This window comes from Siniperca chuatsi, linkage group LG1, assembly GCF_020085105.1.
Source record: "Siniperca chuatsi isolate FFG_IHB_CAS linkage group LG1, ASM2008510v1, whole genome shotgun sequence".
In the NCBI taxonomy this organism is placed as follows: Eukaryota; Metazoa; Chordata; class Actinopteri; order Centrarchiformes; family Sinipercidae; genus Siniperca; species Siniperca chuatsi.
Window position 1 is genome coordinate 20163670 of NC_058042.1, and position 21685 is coordinate 20185354.

The 21685-nt window shown below is 39.7% G+C and overlaps 1 protein-coding gene across 2 annotated transcripts in view; it reads right to left on the minus strand.

Moving 5' to 3' along the window:
* Positions 1-21685, minus strand: part of hipk3b (homeodomain interacting protein kinase 3b) — a 46251-nt gene that overhangs the window by 23030 nt on the left and 1536 nt on the right. For both annotated transcript variants that reach the window (XM_044182883.1, XM_044182799.1), the window contains exon 2: positions 9246-10548. In XM_044182883.1, the coding sequence (XP_044038818.1) occupies positions 9246-10548 (1303 nt within the window). The remainder of the gene's footprint in view (positions 1-9245; positions 10549-21685) is intronic.

Sequence of the window (21685 nt, forward strand, 5' to 3'; positions counted from 1 at the left end):
AAAACAGGTATATACAGGTCTGGTAAGAGATTTTATCTCACCCGAAGAAAAAATTGAAACACTGACATGAGTCAGAAAGGCCATGGCAGAGCAGAGAAATTATCTCCATCTCTATTTCTTATTCATGGTCATTATCTCACACTCCAGAAATAGTCCTCTGATCCTCCCTGCTCTGTCCTCGAACGGAGGAACTAAGTGTAAAGTGGCATCCTACCAGCTCACCCAGAGATCAGCAAATAAAGGTGGCTACACATAGGGAGGCGGGTCATTGTCATTGCATGCTTACACAGGCCTTTCAGTAAGCTTGTTCTGATAAATAAACTCATTTAGGCTACACTGCAGTTGGCTTAAACTCAGCCACAAAAACAAACTGACTAAGATGGTGACTCCATGATCGAAGAATGGAGCTTTACCGCACGTCTCTTCCAGGAACTGTAATTCCACGCACTCTCAGAGCACTTTGCATTATTCAGTGGAACACAGAGGCAGTGTGGCAAAGGCGGCGGTAGCACTTGCACTCTGATCTGCCCAAAGTTTAGATTAGGGATACAAGGCTTTACACACATTTCACAGATGTTAAATGTGCTGACATGGAGCCAGTGTTAAAGAAAGTGTTTTTTTCCAGTTCAGGTAGACTGAGCTTCGTCTCTATAGTTTTGCTGTTTTAATCAAAGTATTCTGAATTCAGCAGCGACCACTGCATCTGGGCTCTGAATAAGAAAACAAGAAAGCTTGCCTAAGGATAATTAAAACATACATGGCAATTTTAAAATAACAGATAACACTTGTTTTCTTACAAACCTATCTGGAAATCCCTTGACAGATGTCATATAAATGATTTCAAAGTAGCAGGTCCATGAGTGATTTTTTAACTTTTATTTGATGTACATGCTTTTGTAATTTTATGAAGAAACAAATTATTCTAATTATATTAAAACAAAGCTTCATACAGCTATGCTTACATCTGTCAGACAACCCACAGTTTATTAATCATTTGTAATCTCTTTTGAACCTAACATTTACCAGATTACATAGCAAAAGGAGCAAGCTATCTGCAATTTACGGCCTTGACAACAACATATCTTTGCTTGTAGTTGCCAACTGCATGGCCTTAGTCATGAAGGATACTAGGACACAAGTACTTTATGGATATTTCACACCAAAGCCATTAATTTATGTAAAACAACAAGAAAGGACACATACTTTCTGGAATGCAAAGCTGATGTTAAAATTTGAACCACTTTCTGCAGTTTTGCTTCCGGGGGAGGGGGGTAATTTTGAGAAAATCCAAGATTAAAGTCGTAAATTTACGAGAAAAAAAAACACTTGAATATTTTGAGATTATAAAGTTACATTGATGATTTTGTGTGTGTGGGAAGTAGACTGACTGTTTACACCAAGGACTTGTGTACGCTTCTCATTTCTGGACTCACTCGATTAGTGCTAGTGATGTTATGATTGGCTGACCTGACTAGCGTGTACACACACACACACACACACAGAGAGAGAGAGAGAGAGAGAGAGAGAGAGAGAGAGGTTTTGAGACTAACTTGCATGTCTCTTCAAAGTCTGGATTTTTATGATAATATGGTGATTTTGGGCTAAAATCACAAGTATTTCCTTATTGCTAAATGAATTCGATTGCATAGTATAATTTGATTAGGTCATCCACTGCAGGCTTAATACACAGCAAGCAGCGGCGTCTGTGGTGTGATGAGGTTGATCCAGCCTTGCAAAGTGAAGTGATGTGGTTGCTTGAGGAAAAAACACACTATTTTCCCAAGTTTTTTTTCTCACAAATTTCTGACTTTATAATCTCAGAGAATATTTGAGCTCTGTAATTTTCTTTTTTTGTTTAACCTACAATGGCCCTAATACGCCGTTGTACAAAACCCCACAGTCAAGTGCTCACTGAGTTACGTTTCCACACATTTAGTATAACAACTAATTTTGAGCTTTGCAGCCAAAATTCTCTTTCATAAAGAGATTCCTTAACGGCTCTGGTAAATGCAGCTTTTATTATTCATACCAGTGACGACGTATTGTATTAAACCAATGTGACTGACTGGCACAACACCAGCAAAATCATTTGTTGCTGGAAATATAAAGCAGTGTATGTCACAGGGCCCTGGTGACACCAATTGGCACAACAAAGAGTTGGATTGAAGTGATCAGCAATGAGCTTTTAGCATGTGAGCACATGTTTGAGATATTCTTGTAAACGTTAAGGGAGTTGCTTCCATCTTAGATCCAAAATGAAGTTTAAAAAAAAGTGTAAACTGTCACTCTTAGGATGACAGTCACTAGGGATACTGATTTGACACTGCATCAAAGTGGTCTGAAAACAATCACATCTTGTTAATAAAATACAAGATGTTGCAAAAAAAACAAAACATCACCATGAGAACTAACCTTGATGCATAATTTCGGTGCTTTCTAAATGACAGACTGCAAGCTGCTTTGGCTATATAAATACCTATAAAAACACTCATTACCCACTAACCCAAAGAAGTACACAGTTCACACAACGGGAGACGCTTGTGTGCCCACAAGTTCCTACACACACAAAATATGTTTCTAAGACTTTCTGGGGGATTGCATGCTCATTCTGTAAAAATCCCAGACCTACTTTTCAGGGGGAAATTAATCCTGTAGTCTCAGTCCAAATATTCCATGTGTGAATAGGAGAATGAACTACAGCTTCTGGTTTACATAGAGGTACTGCTCCACCGTGGAAAATCTCTATTAGACCTTTCGATTATGTCTATGCTGAATTGTTAATTAAAAGTAAAATGAAAAAGTGAAAGGACAATCCATATGCACATCCACATGCAAATAATTTACTACGTCTGCAAAAGCCTGGTCACATTTAGTCTTGAGCCGGGAATTAAGAACAGCCAGATGGGCCCTGATCTGAGGCTGTGCTCTGGCTCATAGGGGAGAAGCAATTCGGCAGCATAACTGGGAGCTAAACCATGAAGTGCTTTAAAAGATAATCAGTAAAACCTTAAAATCAATTCTAAAACTTACTGGTCAACCAGTGAAGAGAGGCTAAAAGAGGGCTTATATGATCTTGTCTTATAATATTTGTTAAAAGCTGAGCAGCTGTGTTTTGTACTAGCTGAATTACAATAATCTAACCAAGATGATATAAAAGCATGTATGACCTACTCCAATTCAGGTCGAGAGAAAATAATTTTTGAGATGCTCCTCAGTTGATAAAAAAACATTATTGAACGACTTTTGCAACTTGTTTTTCAAACAAAAGGTCATTGTTGAATATTACACCTAGGTTTCTGGCAGCAGGTTTGACAAAATAATACACACTAAAAAAACACTTGAAACATTAACAATAAACATTAAACCAGAAGATTAATAAAGGAAATCAAGGTTTTGTTTTCAACTTGGAATATGTATCTAAAAACTGTATAAATATGGCCACTTGGCCATACTGAAAATTGAGGTCAGAGAGCTCCAACTAAACTGACCAGATGCTTATAAATTGTGGAAGCGGCTGGCACATCTATCAAACTTATCTTAGCTATCCACCAGCCACTTTAGATTACTGGCCAACAAATATCTAGTGCTGCACATAACCAAACACACAAACACAAATGGAATTATGAAAATCAAAACAGCTGACGTTAGAGCTGGTTGACCTTGAACGAGTAAGTGAGAGCTCTCTAGTATTTCAAGCTGTCCTTATTTCATTCTGGCTGCCTATGTGCTTCACCATCTATAGAAGTCAAAGCCCACTGGCCGGCATCCCATGAGCTATTTTAAGCAACCCTTCGCTCTTAGCCTCAGCAACTCTGTTCCCTCACAGTATGCTTTACATACTCCTGTCTGCAAGGTGGTACAAACTAGAGAGGAACATTTTTACAGAGCATTTTTCATTTATTAGTGTTTTGTAATCATAACAACTTTGTCCTGACAGGAGAATCAAATCAGAAATTAATCAAAATATTCAATTCTAACATTACATACTGAAGTATTCATTGAAGTCCATAATGAATCTAAGGAAACTGCCCCTCTGCTTATAGTCTATGACAAGTATTATTGTACAATATAACTGGCAAAACATTTGTATTTTACATATTTATGTGCATTGGCATCAACAAATTCCAATCAAAACTCCACATAACCCTACCAAGTGACGGTGATAAATGTAGAACAGTAAAAGCGCCATTCATTTTTTTTTTTTTACTTCAAGAAATGGGTTGCCAACTAAGTCACTTGTTTATGGAACTATCTTCCAAGGAGAAGTGATGCTGAGCCTGCTTCTCTGGCACAATACTGATGCGAATGATTTGTACCCAGACAGACCTTGTCATTCTGCACTCTCAAGTCAACAATGGTACTGATGTATATTGTATCAAAATACAATAACATGCCAGCTCTGTGAAAAACTGCTGGTCACCAAAGCTTGAGGTTGACAGAACTGACAAACAGCTACACTGTTCACTTCCTCCACCACAAAAGTACAGCAAAGTACGACAGTTCTATTTTGAGCAACTTCTTGAAACAAAGTGCATTTACAATAATATGACAATATTCTCAAGAATGATACATTGATTAATGTGTGGGATGAAAAGACAATGCAATAATTATGTCACGGACAAGTATTTTTCCATAAATTTCCATAAAACTACGGCCAATGAATGGGTCAAAGCAAGTACTGTCTTCTCACTTTACTCAGTGAGAAACAGTTACAGTAAATGCAAATCCATGAATCTATTTTCATTGACAGTATTTTAATTCCCTGCAGAGCATACTGCTTCACTGGCTCAGTGTGCAGACAGTGAGAATGATTCAAATGCTATGTAAATGCAGCTAGTGCTGATCTGAATGTGGCTCATAAATCCTGCTCACTTCTTCCCATCCTCAGAAACCAAGGTTTAAAACAAAATAGCACTGGCAATCCGTACCTAAAAAAATCAATTTACTTAATCTCACCATTTGAATAGATATCACAGATATTTTTGCCATACTGTGCCAAGCTGCAAGAAACTATGGTCAGAAAACATAATATGCAGCCAGTCCTAAAAGCATTTGCTTAGGAAAGGGACAGCACATGTTGAAGGTCCAAGGTTAACACAAACTGCACTTAAGTATTTGCTATGTCTAGGCTGTTCTTTCCATCTATTGATCAAACAAAGGTGCTAGATTTTGACATGCTCTTTCAGAGCCATTCCTCCATTACACAGGTTCATTAAATGTCCAATTATAGATCTAAATTGACAATTTGATAGGCATTTTCCACAGCAACATTAGCTGTGTTATACAGCAAAATCAAACGGCCCAACCTAAACTAGAATGACAGGACCTCTCCTTGTTGGGGCCAATAAAGGGTACTCAAACCAGTTGCAATTTCACTGATGTAGTCTGAGGGGAGAGTACTGAAAGTTAAAATGTGTTTTCCCTGGTGCCCACATTGACACTTCTGAAGGTAGAAAATCTCAGTGAGGAGGAGGGTGATACCACTTTTACCACAAATATCAGAAATGACATATTTCATGATCACACTGTCTTTTTAGATACTGACTTGAGGGTGATGCACTTGCCATGTGGGAGGGCGAGGTACAAAGAGTTTGTGAGAGCGGAGGAGGGCCAAATTGACCTGGAGGAGCAAGATGGCACATGAGCATCAACAGGCCAACTAGCTATAAATCTTCTGGCAGAGTAAAACCACAAACTATATCAATCACTCCACAGCATTAAACTGATGCAGAGTTTACATCACACAAATTTACCAGCCAAAATATTTTTCAACCGGCCATAAAATTGCATAAGATACGATGTCATAAAATCTCCCCTCACCCCCTTATCTGTCAAATGCCACTTCTCGGTACATTATCTTTTAACTGCACTTCCACCGTGCTCTTCATTTTTCCTTTTAGGTTGATCTACTCTGGCAATGTGTTGCACCTGACACATATTTGCATACTCTTTGCAGTTAGCACAAAATTCTCCTCTGTAGCACTGGTAATCGAGCCAGGTAGCTAGCTAGATAAAGTAAGCATAACCGTAGCAACAGTGGACAGCAAGGGTCAATCAAAGAACTGCGATACAATTATTGACGGTCATACGTTGCAACTGTATATAATATCCTTACATTCTATTTCCAGAACATTTGACTGAGATTAAAGCTTAATACATAACACATTTGTGTGTGTAAACAGACTTGCATTAAGTGAAGCATGAGGCATTACATGCTACATGTGTAAAAGGTGGCGAGTGTAAAAGGTGCATTGGTTAAAAAAAGAAGCATATCCGCTACGTCAGATGGAAGACTGAAATGCAGCCGTTGTAGACGAGGTGTTGTGTTATGACCGTAGCTAGATTTGGTTGAATATGCCCTTTTCCCATTAGTTCAAAGTACCATACTTTAGCTGTGGCATGGTGTGATCACATGCATTTCCACTGTGTCCTCACAGCAGTGGGTGACTAGCAGAGGGACAGCACAATGCATGTATTCTAACTGTATGTATGCTGGGCAAATATTGACTGTCACAGTTCATTCCTTGTGCCTTGGGAAAAGTCCAAGGAAAGTATAATGATGTTGCAGCTAGTGAGTCAGTTGTGATATGACTTGGTTGAATCACTACCTCTAATGAACAGAGTGTACACCAGCTGGAAAGGTTTGAATTCAAATTATTTAACAACCATTAGTCATGCCAACTGTGCACCAAGCATATATTGCCATGATTAGGCCTGTCACGTTAACTACTTTTGTTGGACGATATATTGGCTGAGCAATAATTTCGATAAACGATATTGTTATTTTAAGGGCATTGGCATCTCATTCCATCGCATTCATTTGCATAAAGCATAGGGGTTGTGTTGGATTGCAGCAAGGGTGAGATAGAAAAAATCTTTAGCCAAATAATCACAAACTCACTACAGGGACATTGTATATTTGAAGTAAAAAAGATTTTTAAAAACCTACAGAGGGATGGAGAAGAACAAACAAACTATTTAAATATTCACAAGCTGTAGGATCACTCTAATCCAGAGATCTGGAGAGAAAGAGTGAGAGAAGCTCAAACCTGCCTGTCCCACACACCACACCTACTGACTTTCAGCACATGGCGGAAAAGGAGAGACGAGACCCCAACGCTGTTGGCAGAAGAGCCGAGGACTGCGATTACTCTGAGTAGCATCCATGGAAATGAATTACAATATATGAATATATTTCTCGCCTTTTCCATGATGGTCTGAATAGGTCACTAAACTTGTCGCTAGTCGCCTTTTAAAAATTAAGTCGCTAAGAGGGTCTGAAAAGTCACAAAATCGAGCGAGAAAGTCACCAAGTTGGCGTGTGGAGAAGGGAGCTGCCTGAGCCACGCAGATGGTGAAACTCCACACAGAGCAGAAGACGAGCGTAGTTCTGTTCATTTGGCTTACGTGCTATGAAAAACCCTTAAGCACTGCGCCCCAAGTCTTATAATGATAGGGAAAACCCTGCTGTTTATTCTGGAATCATGTTGGCTAAAATGTTGGTGACATTCTTATGTAAACAAACACGCACGCATGTAAACACAACGGGCAATATCAAGGTCGGTAAAAATGATCAATGTCATGTCCATATATCGTACAATAAGTGGATACCGTAATTATTGCGACAGGCCTAGCCATGATGAGATCAGAATCCTAGTTGCTGGAAAACAGTAAGTTAATTCATTGTTTATGGGCGTGTAAAAAGCTGCCGCGATTTTGGAAGAGTATGGTTGAAAGTATAAGCCTTATAAATGGAATGGAAATTCCTTTACGAGCCAAACTGTGTACTGAGAATATACCCTGAAGACTGGAATGTGGATAAAAGAGCTGGCAGCCTGTCTAGCTTTGGAGAGACTAACTTATATTGTGAAAAAGAAAGACAAGAACTTTGCTCGTTTGTAGAGCCTCTATATGGGAGTTTTTGGAAACTCATAATTTTGAATGATGTGAAACTGTCTGAAACTATGCACTGTTGTACTTTTTATTATGTTTGTTTATTTATATCTATCTCTCTTTTTTTTTGTTTTTGGGGGGGGGGTTCCCCTCTCCTGCTAAGGTCGGGGGAAATATACACTTAATATGTTAACGTCTTAATGTATATGTTTAATGTGTTAAATTCAATAAACAGAAAAAACATAGTTGCTAGGATTATCTATGTGAAGCTCTGGGTGGCAAGAAGCATCACTCCTCATCAAAATTGACTAGTTGGAAATGTCATGTCATTGTTTTATTTGGTTTAACTGGAAAGACATGGCAATATAACTTATTCATGTCACCATGTAAACAGAACGGTTCTACAACTTCCTCATGTTTGTACCATTTGTGTGCAGCTTCACAACTATTTAATGTGCCAAAACAATTACTCTTCATGACACAGACACAAACATACATGTATGCGTATATACAAAACCTTGTGTAAATAATAGTCATAAAATGGCAAAATGGCTCCATTTTCTTCTTATCATCACAGAGTCTCTATACAAACCAGGGAAGGTACAAACCAAACAGTGAACTGGGTCACTCCTGCCTCTTACGCAACAGTTGATACCATTTCAGGCCTGTTTTTCTAATCAAACCAAAGCACTTATAACATAATGCCAAAAGGAAATTTGTCCTGCAGGTTTTTCTAGGGAACATCCAAGACCATCAGAAACACAGGCGCCCTTCTAAGATAAACATTAGGTACTGTACCTACTGCCATGTTATACCCTAGAGCCTATAACACGTAACAGCATACTTAAGTTTGGAAAGGCATTCAGTAATTTCTCTGCCAAATCTTTCTTAACTTAATCTAAATGTTCATTCTATGTATTAGTATCAATCTTCAAACATTTGCCTATCCATTTTTTTCTATCACAACAGAATCTCTGTAAATCCTTTTAACTCCCAAGGCCAAAGGATCTTTGTCCTGAATGAAAATAATACAAGATAGTCAATTAAACATGTATTTTTTCTTATTGTTTTAAAGTCTTGCAGAACACAATTTTCTTTCCCATCCAGCAGGGACATGAATAGTCAGTCTGTAGTCTGCTAGTTAACACTGCAGTCTGTGGTATGTGGCTCCTAAATAGGCAGGATGTTGTGCAGTGTGGGAGACATTTCCTTGTTTTGCTAGAGGAAGGACATTTTTGTAACCTGACTATGGCGGTCTGGACACCAACAGTGACTGAAATTAGTTTGAAATGTACTGTCAAGTCAAACCTGCTTTTCTTGGCAAAAATCTCTTTCTCCTTTTTTGTACTCACCTATAGTACCGAGACTGGAGGTACGTGGAGCACACTGCTTTGGACACATGACTGGCTGAGCCAAAGTCTATCACCTTCACCCTATAGGGTTGCCTCACTGGGTCCACCAGCATTATGTTCTCTGGCTTGAGGTCTGCATGAATCAGACCCATGCTCTTCAGCTTTTTCAGAGCTGTAGCTACCTGCTGTAGCACAGGTCTGATCACTTTCAGGGGCAGCGGGCTGAACTTATTCTGCTTAAGGAAATCGTACAGGTTCTGCTCAAGCATCTCAAACACCAGGCAGGTGTGGCTGCGGTGCTGGAAGCATTCAAATGCTCGCACCAGGTTGTGCTCATCTGCATTCTCCCCACTCAGACGAGCAAGGATGCCGACTTCGATTTGACCCTGCCGTGCATATGAAGGATGGTTCTTCAGGATCTTCACAGCCACTACCTCACCCGTGCCCCTCTTCCAGCACTTTACAACCTGGCCGAATGTGCCACGTCCCAAGAAATCCAGCACTTCATAAGTATTCTTCATGGAACACAGGACTTCATGCTGTACTACCTGATAGTCCCCATCCCCTCCTCCCGTCCCTCCTGCTGCACCTACACCCCCAGGCCCTACACCCTGTTTGGAGGGGCCACCTCCAGCCCCCACGGCCGTAGGCACAGTCATGGTTGCATTCCCCACATTCGTCGTTTGCAACATGGCAGGCAACATTGACAGTTCCTCCACAATCTGCATGGTGCTCCCTCGGTTATCCAGCTCCTCACTTTTACGTTTCAGCCCACATCGCTGAGAGCTGTCAGCTGAGTTCAAACCTCCACAGTTCTCTTCTCTGTCACCCTCTTCCTCTCCACCTCCCTCACCTCCTCCACTGCAGCCCTCTCCCCTTCCCCCTCCTCCTGCCCCTGTTGCTCCACTGCTGCCCCCACTTGCTGTGTCTGTCTGCTGCTGCTTCTTGCCCTGCGAGTGGACAACCCCTGCGTCCTTTCGCTGCTGGGCCGCAGCTGGGCCTGATCCTCCTCCTCTTTTGGGCTGTTGTCTCTGTACGCCACGCACCACCAATGTCTGCACCGGGTACTCTTGTCTTCCACGCTCTTTCACGCCCACTGCCAAGTCTCGGCTCACAAATGAGTGGGCTTGTTTTGTTGGGTGCACAATGCCAAGGGTTCTGCTGTTCAGATAAGTCCGCGGGTGTGCCCTCTCATGGTACACACAACTGCTGGGCTCAACTTTGAGTTTCTTCACACTGCTAAAGGCACTTGTCTGGGTTTGATAAATGTGTGGTGGGTAGACCAAGACTTGTGAGGCCATACCTGCAGAGAAAGAGAATAAAGCAATAGGTATAGCAATTAGTTTCAATCCTCAACAAACAACCGTTTTAGCATGTTTCATAAAATAGTGCCATTTTTAATAAACGATGCTGAAGAACTGTGGAACGTGTTATGTTGCACACTCATACTTAAATGTTGAACAACTTACTGTGCAATACAAAAACTATCTAGCTGTTACATCATCAGTTGAAAACCCAAAGAACAGTCCAGATCTTCCAGAGTGTTTTCCTGTCTTTATTTGCTTAAGGCTGATGGTGAGTTTAAGTTACTGAGTCCAAAACAGTTGACAGACACCACCAATCCAATTATGTTGTTTTAGTACTCCTACTTGATGACATCACAAGTAGTAGTGCCCCACTAACATCCGTCCACCCGTCACCGCAAATGTATAGGTCAAATGGATCAGGGCAAGATAACGTAGTGGAGTGCTTGAGAGCACGTTCACTATTCTGCCCTATCCACTGCAATCCCACCAACACCTCCACACACTAGATGACTAACTTTTCAAAGGTTTGCCTGACCTTTTCCTGCCATTTCCATGTATCCTACTGGAGGTCTCTAGGCAACCAATAGAGAGGGAGAGAGGATAAGAGACAGACAAAGAGAGAAAAATAAAGCCACAAAGTATCATCAGGCCCATGTTTCCAATTACCTAAGACATGGTTTATTTTTCCCCTCATCCCCCATCATGGGTGTGTGTGTGTTTGAGGAAAGATAAAGCACTTCATGCTCATGGAGGCCATCACATGTTCACTCAATAATGCATAACAGAAAAAGAGGAATGAAGTAAAATAACAAGTTTCATGATCATGGTCGTCTTTAAAATCCATATTCAAAATTGGCACAGTGACCTCATCAGACACTGTCTGTGTGCCATACTGGCGCCTATTACCTACTTTCATTCTGGGGCACATTCACTGAGATACAAGCAGCTTGTCCCCAAAGGTTTCCATACTTTAATCAACAGTGCAGAACCATGTTTACCTATGTAAAAAAACGAAAACCTGGGGGGGGGGCTTTGTGTCACACAGTCTAAAATGCCATAGGCTTAAGCTATGTCTATGAACCTTGACAGTTATACAACCCCCACCCGACAAAGCTACGAATATTCACGAGTAATTCTCACTTCGAAGCTTCAAAAATGGTATTCGGGACAGCCCTAACCACCATCATTTTTAATGCCTTATTTCCCCAACTGATTCAAAAAGATCATTCATCGAAAAGGACACATAAGTGAGTCAGGTTTGGGCTGTTAGTGCCCCTGTAGAGTCTCCTAAAATAAATATCCCTGATGGAAAACACACTTGTGCTGTGATAACACTAACGCTGTGAGCCACCCCTTTGACTATTCTGAGCAGCAAGATAAGGTCAACCTATTCCCTTGACATCTCTTCGCACAATCACTCCTGTGTTACTGTTTGGTGGCACTGTTTACTATCTTCTCTATCTACCTATAAAAGGAAGAAGTCTCTGTCTGTCTGTCTTTCAATTTACTCAACAAAAGTGTATCCGATCGACTTCACACGTGGCGGGTGTATTGCTGAGAACCCAAGGAAGTGCAGTGTCAAGTGTGAAGTAGTTTGGATGAGCTGAGAAACATTGCCGTGCAGAGCCGGAGAGCCCCCACAGTTTTAGATGCAGCAATTCCAGACCCACTGTTTTAGACGTGCGCAAGTTTAAACGACAGTCTGTGACTACTACTATCCAGAACCATCTCTCTCAACGGCACTGGTTATACCTAACGAGGCATCAGCTAATTTGAGTTTAGATGTTAATATTTTGATAACCCTACACAGTGGTTAGAGATTTTGATAACCCTACAGAGGAAGAAGGAGTGATACTGACTGATGTCTGTGTTCTTCACTCATTATTTTCATGTCAGGAATATGTATTTTACTGACATTTTAGATTTATTTCCAATGAAATATCATTGAATGTATCTAGTGACTTTGCTGTTGTGAAATTTACTGTTGCTGCTCTAGAAAAAAATATTTAGTTATATTTAAAATATAAAATCATTTCTAATCCTGAATTTATTCTTTTTTTTTTAAAAATGATAATTTAAAAAACGCAATTCTTTATTTATAGAAAAAAAGACCCGGTAAGAGTATGGATAAGATAATGATACAATCCTAACGATACCCACCCCTACAGCTGGTTAGTGGCTTCACCCTGACTTTGGGAGGATGAGCAAATTGCAGGACATCACGCTTAGGTCTACTTTTTTGTTTGCATTTTTGTTTCACTTTTTTTCTTGCTAATGTCTGAGTATAATCTAAAACCTGTGTTTTTTATTCAATATTTGTATGATTTTTGTCTAAAATTATGTGAAAATGCATAGTTATTAGTCAAATAACATCAAACTTTCTTGGGGGAGGACCCCCAAACCCCACGACCACATATTAGTGGATGCGATTGCGGATTTGCATATCATAGAAGACTGGACTATTGGCCTTGGTGGAGGGCTACACTCTCCGAGTGCGCTTCTAGTTAATACATAAGACGATTATACATTTTGCTTTTCATATGTGCAGTGTGTCGAACGAAGAAGCAGAAATAACAATAATGATTATTATTATTTTTAATAATTTAGGTGTGGCTCATGTTTTGGGAACACCTCAATAAACTGTCTAAAACTGGTGGTGTAGTGCTGTGTTGTTAGTAAAGTTTAAAAAAAGAAAAAACTAGTGGCGCGAACTGCTGCATCTAGAACTGCAGGGGCTTTCCGGCTCTGCAGGTTGATGATACTGAGAAAGCTGCAAGCAGCAACAACAGAGGTCAACCAATCAGCCCGCTCCGAACAGGCACGTTTAGAATGGGGACTGCACTAGTAAGAAACAATTTATCAAATCATCCCAAACAGGGCTCAAAAGGGCAACCATTTTGGTCGTGAAAGAAAACAAAATTGGAAGCGTTCCATGGGGAAATTGGAATTGGCCACATTGGCACACCTAAAAGTGTCCTGGCTGTCCAGTTTGAAAGCCTACCACAGTGTCACAAATGTCTATATCCCATATAACTAAAATGATGTGCAATGGTGCTCTCTAGACTGTAAGTTAACAATTAATTATCATTTTATGGCAGCTGACTGGGGCTTTTCTGTGTGGAGTTTGCATGTTCTCACTGTGCCAGCCTGGGTTTCCACAGTCCAAAGCAGGGATGGGCAAACTTTTTGACTCACGGGCCACAATGGGTTCTAAAATTTGACAGAGGGGCTGGGCCGCCCGTTCCGGCGTTGACTGCTTGCTAGCGTAGTTGGCATGCTTCGTAGCAAAGTGACGGTTGATATTGTACTCTTTGAAAACCGCGACAGTTTCTTGGCATATTAGGCATACAGCCTTTGATCGGACTTCAGTGAAAAAATATTTTGTTGTCCACTCTGTATTAAACACTTGGCGCTCACTATCCACTTTTCTTTTCTTTGATAAGCTCATTTTTGCAGAAGGGCTCATAAGAGAAGAGAGTAATACACGCGAACAAGGTCAATGTAGCTGAAGTGCGCCATCTTTTGGGGGAACGTGGGCATTACAGGGCAAAGGTAAAATGAACAAGGTTTACCCGTACCTATTTTAATATAATTTGGTCACGTTCGGTGGGCCGGATTAATAAGCCCAACGGGCCGTGTTTGGCCCGCGGGCTGTAGTTTGCCCATGTCTGGTCCAAAGACATGCCGGTAGATGTGTGTGAGTGAATATATTGCCTGTCTTTGTCTGTCTTTATGCGTTAGCCCTGAAATAGACAGTTTCACACCTCTCGCCCAGTGTGTGCTGGGATTTGCTTAATTGTTGTTGGGGCAGTTGCTAACGCACCTATGTTTATGGTGTGTTGCCTGTAATTTAGAGCCCTACGATGGCCTCTATTATTCATTACAGCCACTATGTGTGGAATTTGAGAATTTCCAACTTTGGCACTCCTAAATGGGAATTTGTTTTTAAATTTAATAAAAAATAAAAAAAGACACTGAGGCAGACAGCAATGCACACCGCCTTGCAGTATTACCACATTTTTTTGCTGTTTTGAAGCTAGCATGTTTTTAAAAAAATTCTCACTTTGCCAATAAATTGCTAAATACACAATTTCCGTCGAAGCTTCAGAGATAAGAGGAAGCAACAGTGTGACAGTAGCACATGGTGTATTTGGCTATGTTGCGAAGAAACTACCAGTGTTTGGAACATATGGATCAACAGCGGAGAAGTCGATTATGCTGTAGTGGTTTGAGAAGTTTCAATGAACGTTTTAATATTTGATATTATTTTGCTGTGACTCAGTCATATTTAGAATCAATTGTAACTGTTATTGAAACATTTAGGACAGACACAATGCAAGCTTAAAGTACAAACTGGCCAATACCACATACTGGGTTTGTTTGAATCTTAAAAAGGGACAGTTCACCGCAAAATCAAAAGTACATATTTTTACCTTACCTGTAGTGTTATTTATCCATCTAGATTGTTTTGGTGCGAGTTGGCGAGTTTTGGAGGTATTGGCTGTAGAGATGTCTGCATTTTTTGAATATAATGGGACTATATGGCACTCTAAAACTCAACAGCAATGTCTCTTTCCAGAAATCATGACCCGGTTACTCAAAATAAACAGACATTGGTGTTGAGTTTTTCAAATGTATTTTTTTGGTGCTTTGAGCACCACAAGCTGAGTGCCATCTAGTTCCATTGGCCAAGTGCAATATCCAAATCACAGAAGCTCAGAAGAATCAATATTTTGATAAAGGGTAAAATGTATGACAAAACAGCATTATAATGAAGTACTGTAGTGGTGCAGAGATGCCCTGGCCTACAAATCTTGTTCTCCAGATGTAAAAAAAAAAAAAAAAAAAAACCTGTTTGTTTGGTACACACCCCAACAAATGTCACATCATCATGATTTTAATCATGTTTAATAATAGTTTTTTCAGTGAAAATGAAAACTGATGCAAAAATTATCATTCCCAGTAATCGTGAATCATATCGCATTCGTAATATCTTTCTAAATTATCGCAATATGATTTTAACCATTTCGTGCAGCCCTACACCAAAACAATCTAGATGGATAAATAGCACTTCAAGATGGGGGAATGGGTTTTCTACTTTAATCTGATAGTTCACAAAAATGGTAGAGGGTAACATGCTTGTCACACCAGGTTCCACAAACACACACGCGCACTCACAAACCGGCACGCCAACTACACATGGCCCACTGTTGGTGATTGGCTCACTGATCTGTGATACCCCCAACCCAATCATTCCCTTTTCTGCCTCCTTCCAAAACACAGAAGGAAAAAGCACACAGTTGTAGATAAACAAGTCTTATTCATGTTTCAAACCTACCATTTTTCAACCTCTACCATTTCTAATCACGCAGCAAAGTGGACTACATTATAATAAATCACAAGAGGATGGGCCCGTAAGGGCTTTACTAGAGAGAAAAATAAGTGTTTGTCCTCCCCTACCAGTGTTTCAAATCAAAAATCTACACAGCAGGACTATAGCCATACCATATGGAGACCCAAAAACTGTGTTTTATGTGTTTTATTGCTAATAGATATAATTGATAGAAGAAAACATGAAGCAAGTTGAGTAAAAGCACAGTATCTTCAGGTTTTTTGAGATATAGCAAAGCCAAATTCAATATTGCCGAGCCACAGGCAAGTATTTTCCATGACTTACACATGAAATACTACACTTAATACTGTGAGTTTCGTCTCAGTGCCTGGGGAATGGAGATGTTAATTGGCTGGTCTGGAGATGGAAAGCATGCTGTCTCGTGCCAGAGTCACTAGATGGAGGGAGTCTGCACTTGGACCACTCTCACCAACTGAGACAATCAAGATGTCTAGATTTGAATACCAGCTTAGTGTAAAACAACACCCAAATTTAATTTAAAACAAAAGAACTTAACTTGGACAACCATGGCCACACAAATACAATCACTAAATGGTTAGGAGAAGTCTGACACAAGGATGTGAAGTAGACAGCCTTTGTTGTTTCAAAGGCAAAAGAATAGCAGCTGCTGCTATTATTACCATCTGAAGCCAGATACTCCCTTGGTCAGCCGTGAGGCTCCTCCCGTGGCATCGCATTACCTTCAAAGCTGTAGAACCTTACCAGCAACCTTGAGCTGCTAAGTAATTGCTCACAGTTGAACTTTTGACCCAGGCCTATGCAAAATTAAATAGTAAGAAAATAAACACTAGACACCTGTCTACAATGAACAAATGGTACTGACTGACAAAACAAAAAGTGCCTTATGACACAGAAATAATAGTAATAGGTGAGAGGACGAACAGATGAGGACAGTCACACCATCCACTGCATTTTCTCCCCCATTGAGAAAAAACAAATACATGCACTAATCTAATCTGTAGTCAAAGGTTATGTTTCCATTTAAATGTCATGTAAATATAAGACATTTTAAAAAAACTCAACAATAAACACTAGAATATAATATGCATCAGTGTATATTGCTGTCAGCTGAAGTAAAAGTGCAGTTAAATGGTGAGTATGGGTAAGACAATGATTTGTTTACAGTAGAAGCAGCTGAATATGGCATCTCAACATAACTGCGTATCCCAAAAAGTTCTTTCCATCAGTAATAGTCATAGGTCAGAGGCAATAGGACCTAAAGTCAGGCCAGTGTGCTGTATACACACACCCTTGCCGCAAGTCAGTCAGGAGCTGTGGCAACTAATTATGGCTATGTGGCTTGACTACACAGCTAAAAGCGAAACAGTGTTGCTGTGATCGGTTAGCTATAAATGTTAATCATCCTACAGCATATCAAAACAAACGCATTAAACACTCACACTTTTGTATGATAACATCATCTTGCATCATGCATTCTATTAGGTAGCTGCACTTGCTGTACAAAAAGCGAACAGAATACACAAGACAATATAAAATACAACAAATGTATGAGTCCAAATGAATAGAAAAACTAAAGTTAGCTACCCTCACTAAAATAAACATGGACCGTATAAGCACTGCAGAGCTCCACATGAAGGCATTCCTGCCTGTGGCCATCAAACTCTTTAATTCCTCCCTCTAAGTCAGTCTGTATGACCCTAAATCATTAAACTGGACATTGATCATTAACATCCCTGCAATACTTGACATAATTGTGCAACATTCTGTGTTAATACTCCTGTGCAATATACCCTTTTCAGTTTAAAATTCCCTATTTATTGATATTTATTCATACCTCTATTACTGCTGTGCAATATCCTCGGTCTCATTATAATCTTAATAAGCTACACTTAACTTGACAGTTCCTGGACAATTACTTTATACCGTATTATTATCATCATCAACCGGTAAACCCACTTTGTACTTCACATTTATTTTAATTTTATACTTATACCCACTTGGTACTTAATTTATTTTCTGACCTGTATTATATTTTTTGCTTAGTACTTCTATTCCTGTGTGCACTGACGTAAAGGCGAGCTGCTGTAACAAAAGAGTTTCCCCTCTGGGATCAATAAAGTATTTCTGATTCTGATTCCCTTATTATGCTACTGGAGCACAGCATAGCATCAAAGATAAGCATTGGCCCAATTAGTTATTTTTAAAAAATATATGATCCAACCCTAATGACGAATTCTGGTAAAAATGTGAATCAAGATTTTTTCCACTCCAACTGAGATTAGAAATATCTATTGTAATCCATATCTTCTTCATGCATACAATACAAGCAATATGATCATTAGCAACTGGTAAAAGTTTTTAGACAGACAGCTCATATGCAACTGCGTGAAACACTAAATTCAACTAAGTCTTTTACCTACTCTTTAGAACACTTTTGAAAAATGTTTTCCTGTGTTTAAAAAAAGTAAGGGATAATGTACAGCAAGCCGGTCGTAATTGCAAAATTAACCCAGACAGGGTGATGTAGAACTAGAATCAAATTTAATTAATTTCGCAAAAATGACTGGCTCGCTGTACATTATCCTGATTATTATACAGATACTTACTAAAGAAATCAATAATTTGACACCAAATATTGATTTAAAAATGGTTTTAAAAAAAAAAAATGCCACAGAACTTCTTTCTGCGGATTGATATGATTGGACTTGAGAGTCTTTGATCAGAAATGCATCCATAGCAGCGGTCTGCTCCTCAGAAATAACAGACTATAGAATGCCATAATTGAACAATCAGAATCGAGTATTCAACAAAGCAGTGTAATAAAGAATTGTAACTAATAAATAGCACGCCTATAGCCAGATGTAACCTGTGCCACAAAACACGGAGGCCTAGTTCAGTTATGAAGGGAGACTGCTTTCACAATGTTTGATCTGTTAGCAAACAATTTTTTTAGCACAAAATTAAGAACAGTGGGAGGAAGGCTTTGTGTAGCATTTGATTAGCAAAGCATTAATCCTTTGTTTTGCGGTGGTGAACAGAGTCATATGGCTAACTTAGGCAATAAGTAAGAGTCTCCCATAGTCTTTCAAAGGTTCCAGCTGTGGATGTTTGAGTGGTCAGCGACAAGGATTTTCCACAGAAGTTTTCCTGGTCTTTTTGTGACGTTTCAGGTGGTTGTATCCATTTGCGGTGTTACATTTGCTTGCAAAGTAACGTAGGTGATTTTGCCATCACCGTCTTTCCACACGGCAGACTGCAGAACTTTTTTTGAAGTACAAGTAGAGCAATATTGTCAGAACTTGGGGTGTATAAATTAATTTGATCTTCCTCATCATCGCTGGTCTTGCTCGACGCAGACATATTTTTGTTGTTCCTAAGAAGATCTTTCTTTCACAGCAGTTTACCCCACTGTCTCCGATGTCTTGCCCTTAAGGGGTTAGGTCAGACTACTTGTTGTAAGGTTGGGGTCTGGGTAGATGCTCTACCATATTGTTTTCCCCCCAGTTTAAAAGAACAAACTCATTTTGGCTACTTGTGATTTAAATTTTATTTACCCAACATGACCCTGGAACATGTTTAGTTTATGAAATAATGTAATGAGGTCTTCTTCACTACTGCGCCATTCAGATAATGAAAGCAAAAGCAAGGATTGATAGTGGAAATGAAAAGCACCTACTTTGGTTCCTCTCCGCTTCCTGCTGTTGCTATCCCTTTAGCGTTAAGCAGGGGTTGCTGTCTTAACTCACAATCCCACAACCTCACTAGACACTGTGGTGCTTTGCCTGTGTCTCGTGAACATGATCTTCTATGCTCATTAGATAAAAAGGCCCTCTATTTTCTAAAGCATGTGATCACATGGTATTTCGACTGTGAACTTATGACTAGAATTTAGAAGTGTTTTCCTTGTTAGCTCCTCCACAGGCAATATACTGTACAGTTGACTATTATGCTGAAGGGTTAGTGAATGCTGTTTACAAGCACCACAAGAGTACCAGTTAGTCTAATCACATTATTACACTTACTACACAATGTGTAGGCACATGTTGATATTACTCTATCATGGTGCACTGGATATAGCCTACATAAAGCACTGACAAAAATAACAGTGATGCATTTTGCATTCAAAGCCATCAGTCTATCACCTCTATTAAACATGTATTAACAGCTGTCACCAATGAGAATGACTTCCGGATGGGAGCCGAAACGTCTTGAATTTGAAAACATTGTCCAGATAACTACAACTGAAACCTTTTCTACAATGGAACACTCCTGGACGAATGAGGGACTACACCGTCTAGCTGTCACCAAGTTGCACACAGTGAAATACTACACGCCAAGCACTTACATCGATCAGCAAAGCATTGATCATAGAGTCACACAAACTGCTACACTTTTCATTAAAACAGCCATGAACACAGTAGCAGAGTGAGCTGTTTTACCTTAAACCAGATATTTTTTCCTCACCAGTTTCTAGACAAAAGAATCTATTAAAAGGTGTTATTAAAACCCAGGGATCTGACCAGATCACTGGATGCATATAGGTTATTATGTACTGTGTGCTGGAAGAGATGTTTACATCTTGGGATATTGGACATTTTCCACCCACCACTTTTGTGATTCATGTAAGTTACCACACATCTTTTTGTCATGGTGCTCTCCCCATAAACTCTCAATCATTCTGTTTTGTTTACTGCCTCATGTCTGTACGCTCACCTCAAGATGACGTTACTCAGAAACCAGTCTTTAAGTTGGCCACAATGCAATACAGATAACCAGCTGCCCCAAATATAGCAGATCAGTGCGGCATGACGTCACATGACAACCCATTCCCCAGACATATTGCCTCCTAACATTACCCACTAAAACCAATTACTGTTTGGGAAAACACTGTTTACAGATTTATTTACTGGCCACACTGTGCTGACTTTCTGGCATTACTGGTATCATTATCACCCACAGCGTCGCTTTTGTGGCCTTACTATTGATAGGATGAGGAATGTGACACATGTACAGCAGATATGAGTGTCTATGTAAAGGGGAATCACAGAAACATAGCACAACAGATCTGCACTGCACTAATGGTGTTGTCTCTAAAGGTTTGCAGTATTCACAGAAAATAACTAGATGCAGCTTCACTAAAATAAATGTTTTTAGACATAGTAGGTTGTGAAACTTGAATACAAGCCAATCTCTACTCACAAGAATGGATATTTGAGGTATGAAGTAACTTGGACCAAATCTGAGTAAACATTAGCTGATAGCCTCTTTGGTACTATTTATATTAGAGTAGTGTTCCACATAATAAGTTTTTCAAGTAAAAACTGCAGTAATCCACTAACAAGAACTGAAACTAAAAATAGGGCAGCTACAATACATTATACTTTTTGGACCAAACTAAGCACCCATAAGCCAAACCAGCAAAAACTTCCTTTCAGTGTCTCAGCTTAGCATAGGAAAGCAAAACAAACACCCACTATATGTTATTCATTAATTCCAGGGCATTAAAAGAAGAAGTATTACTATCATACAGGGCAGGGAAAGTACATTAACTTTTAGGTCTTCATGCCACAGTGAGTCTTGAATTTCTCTTTCCAGTTTCACCATTTTAGAAAAAAACATGAGTTTCAGTGGGGCCAGGAACTCTAAATAATGGTTCTCTGACACATAAATAGCTGGTAGCACAAACAATCTTGCCTACAATTATTTAGGATCCTTTGCTGGTGAAGTCCAGAATCTCATATAGGAGCTCAACTATTAAT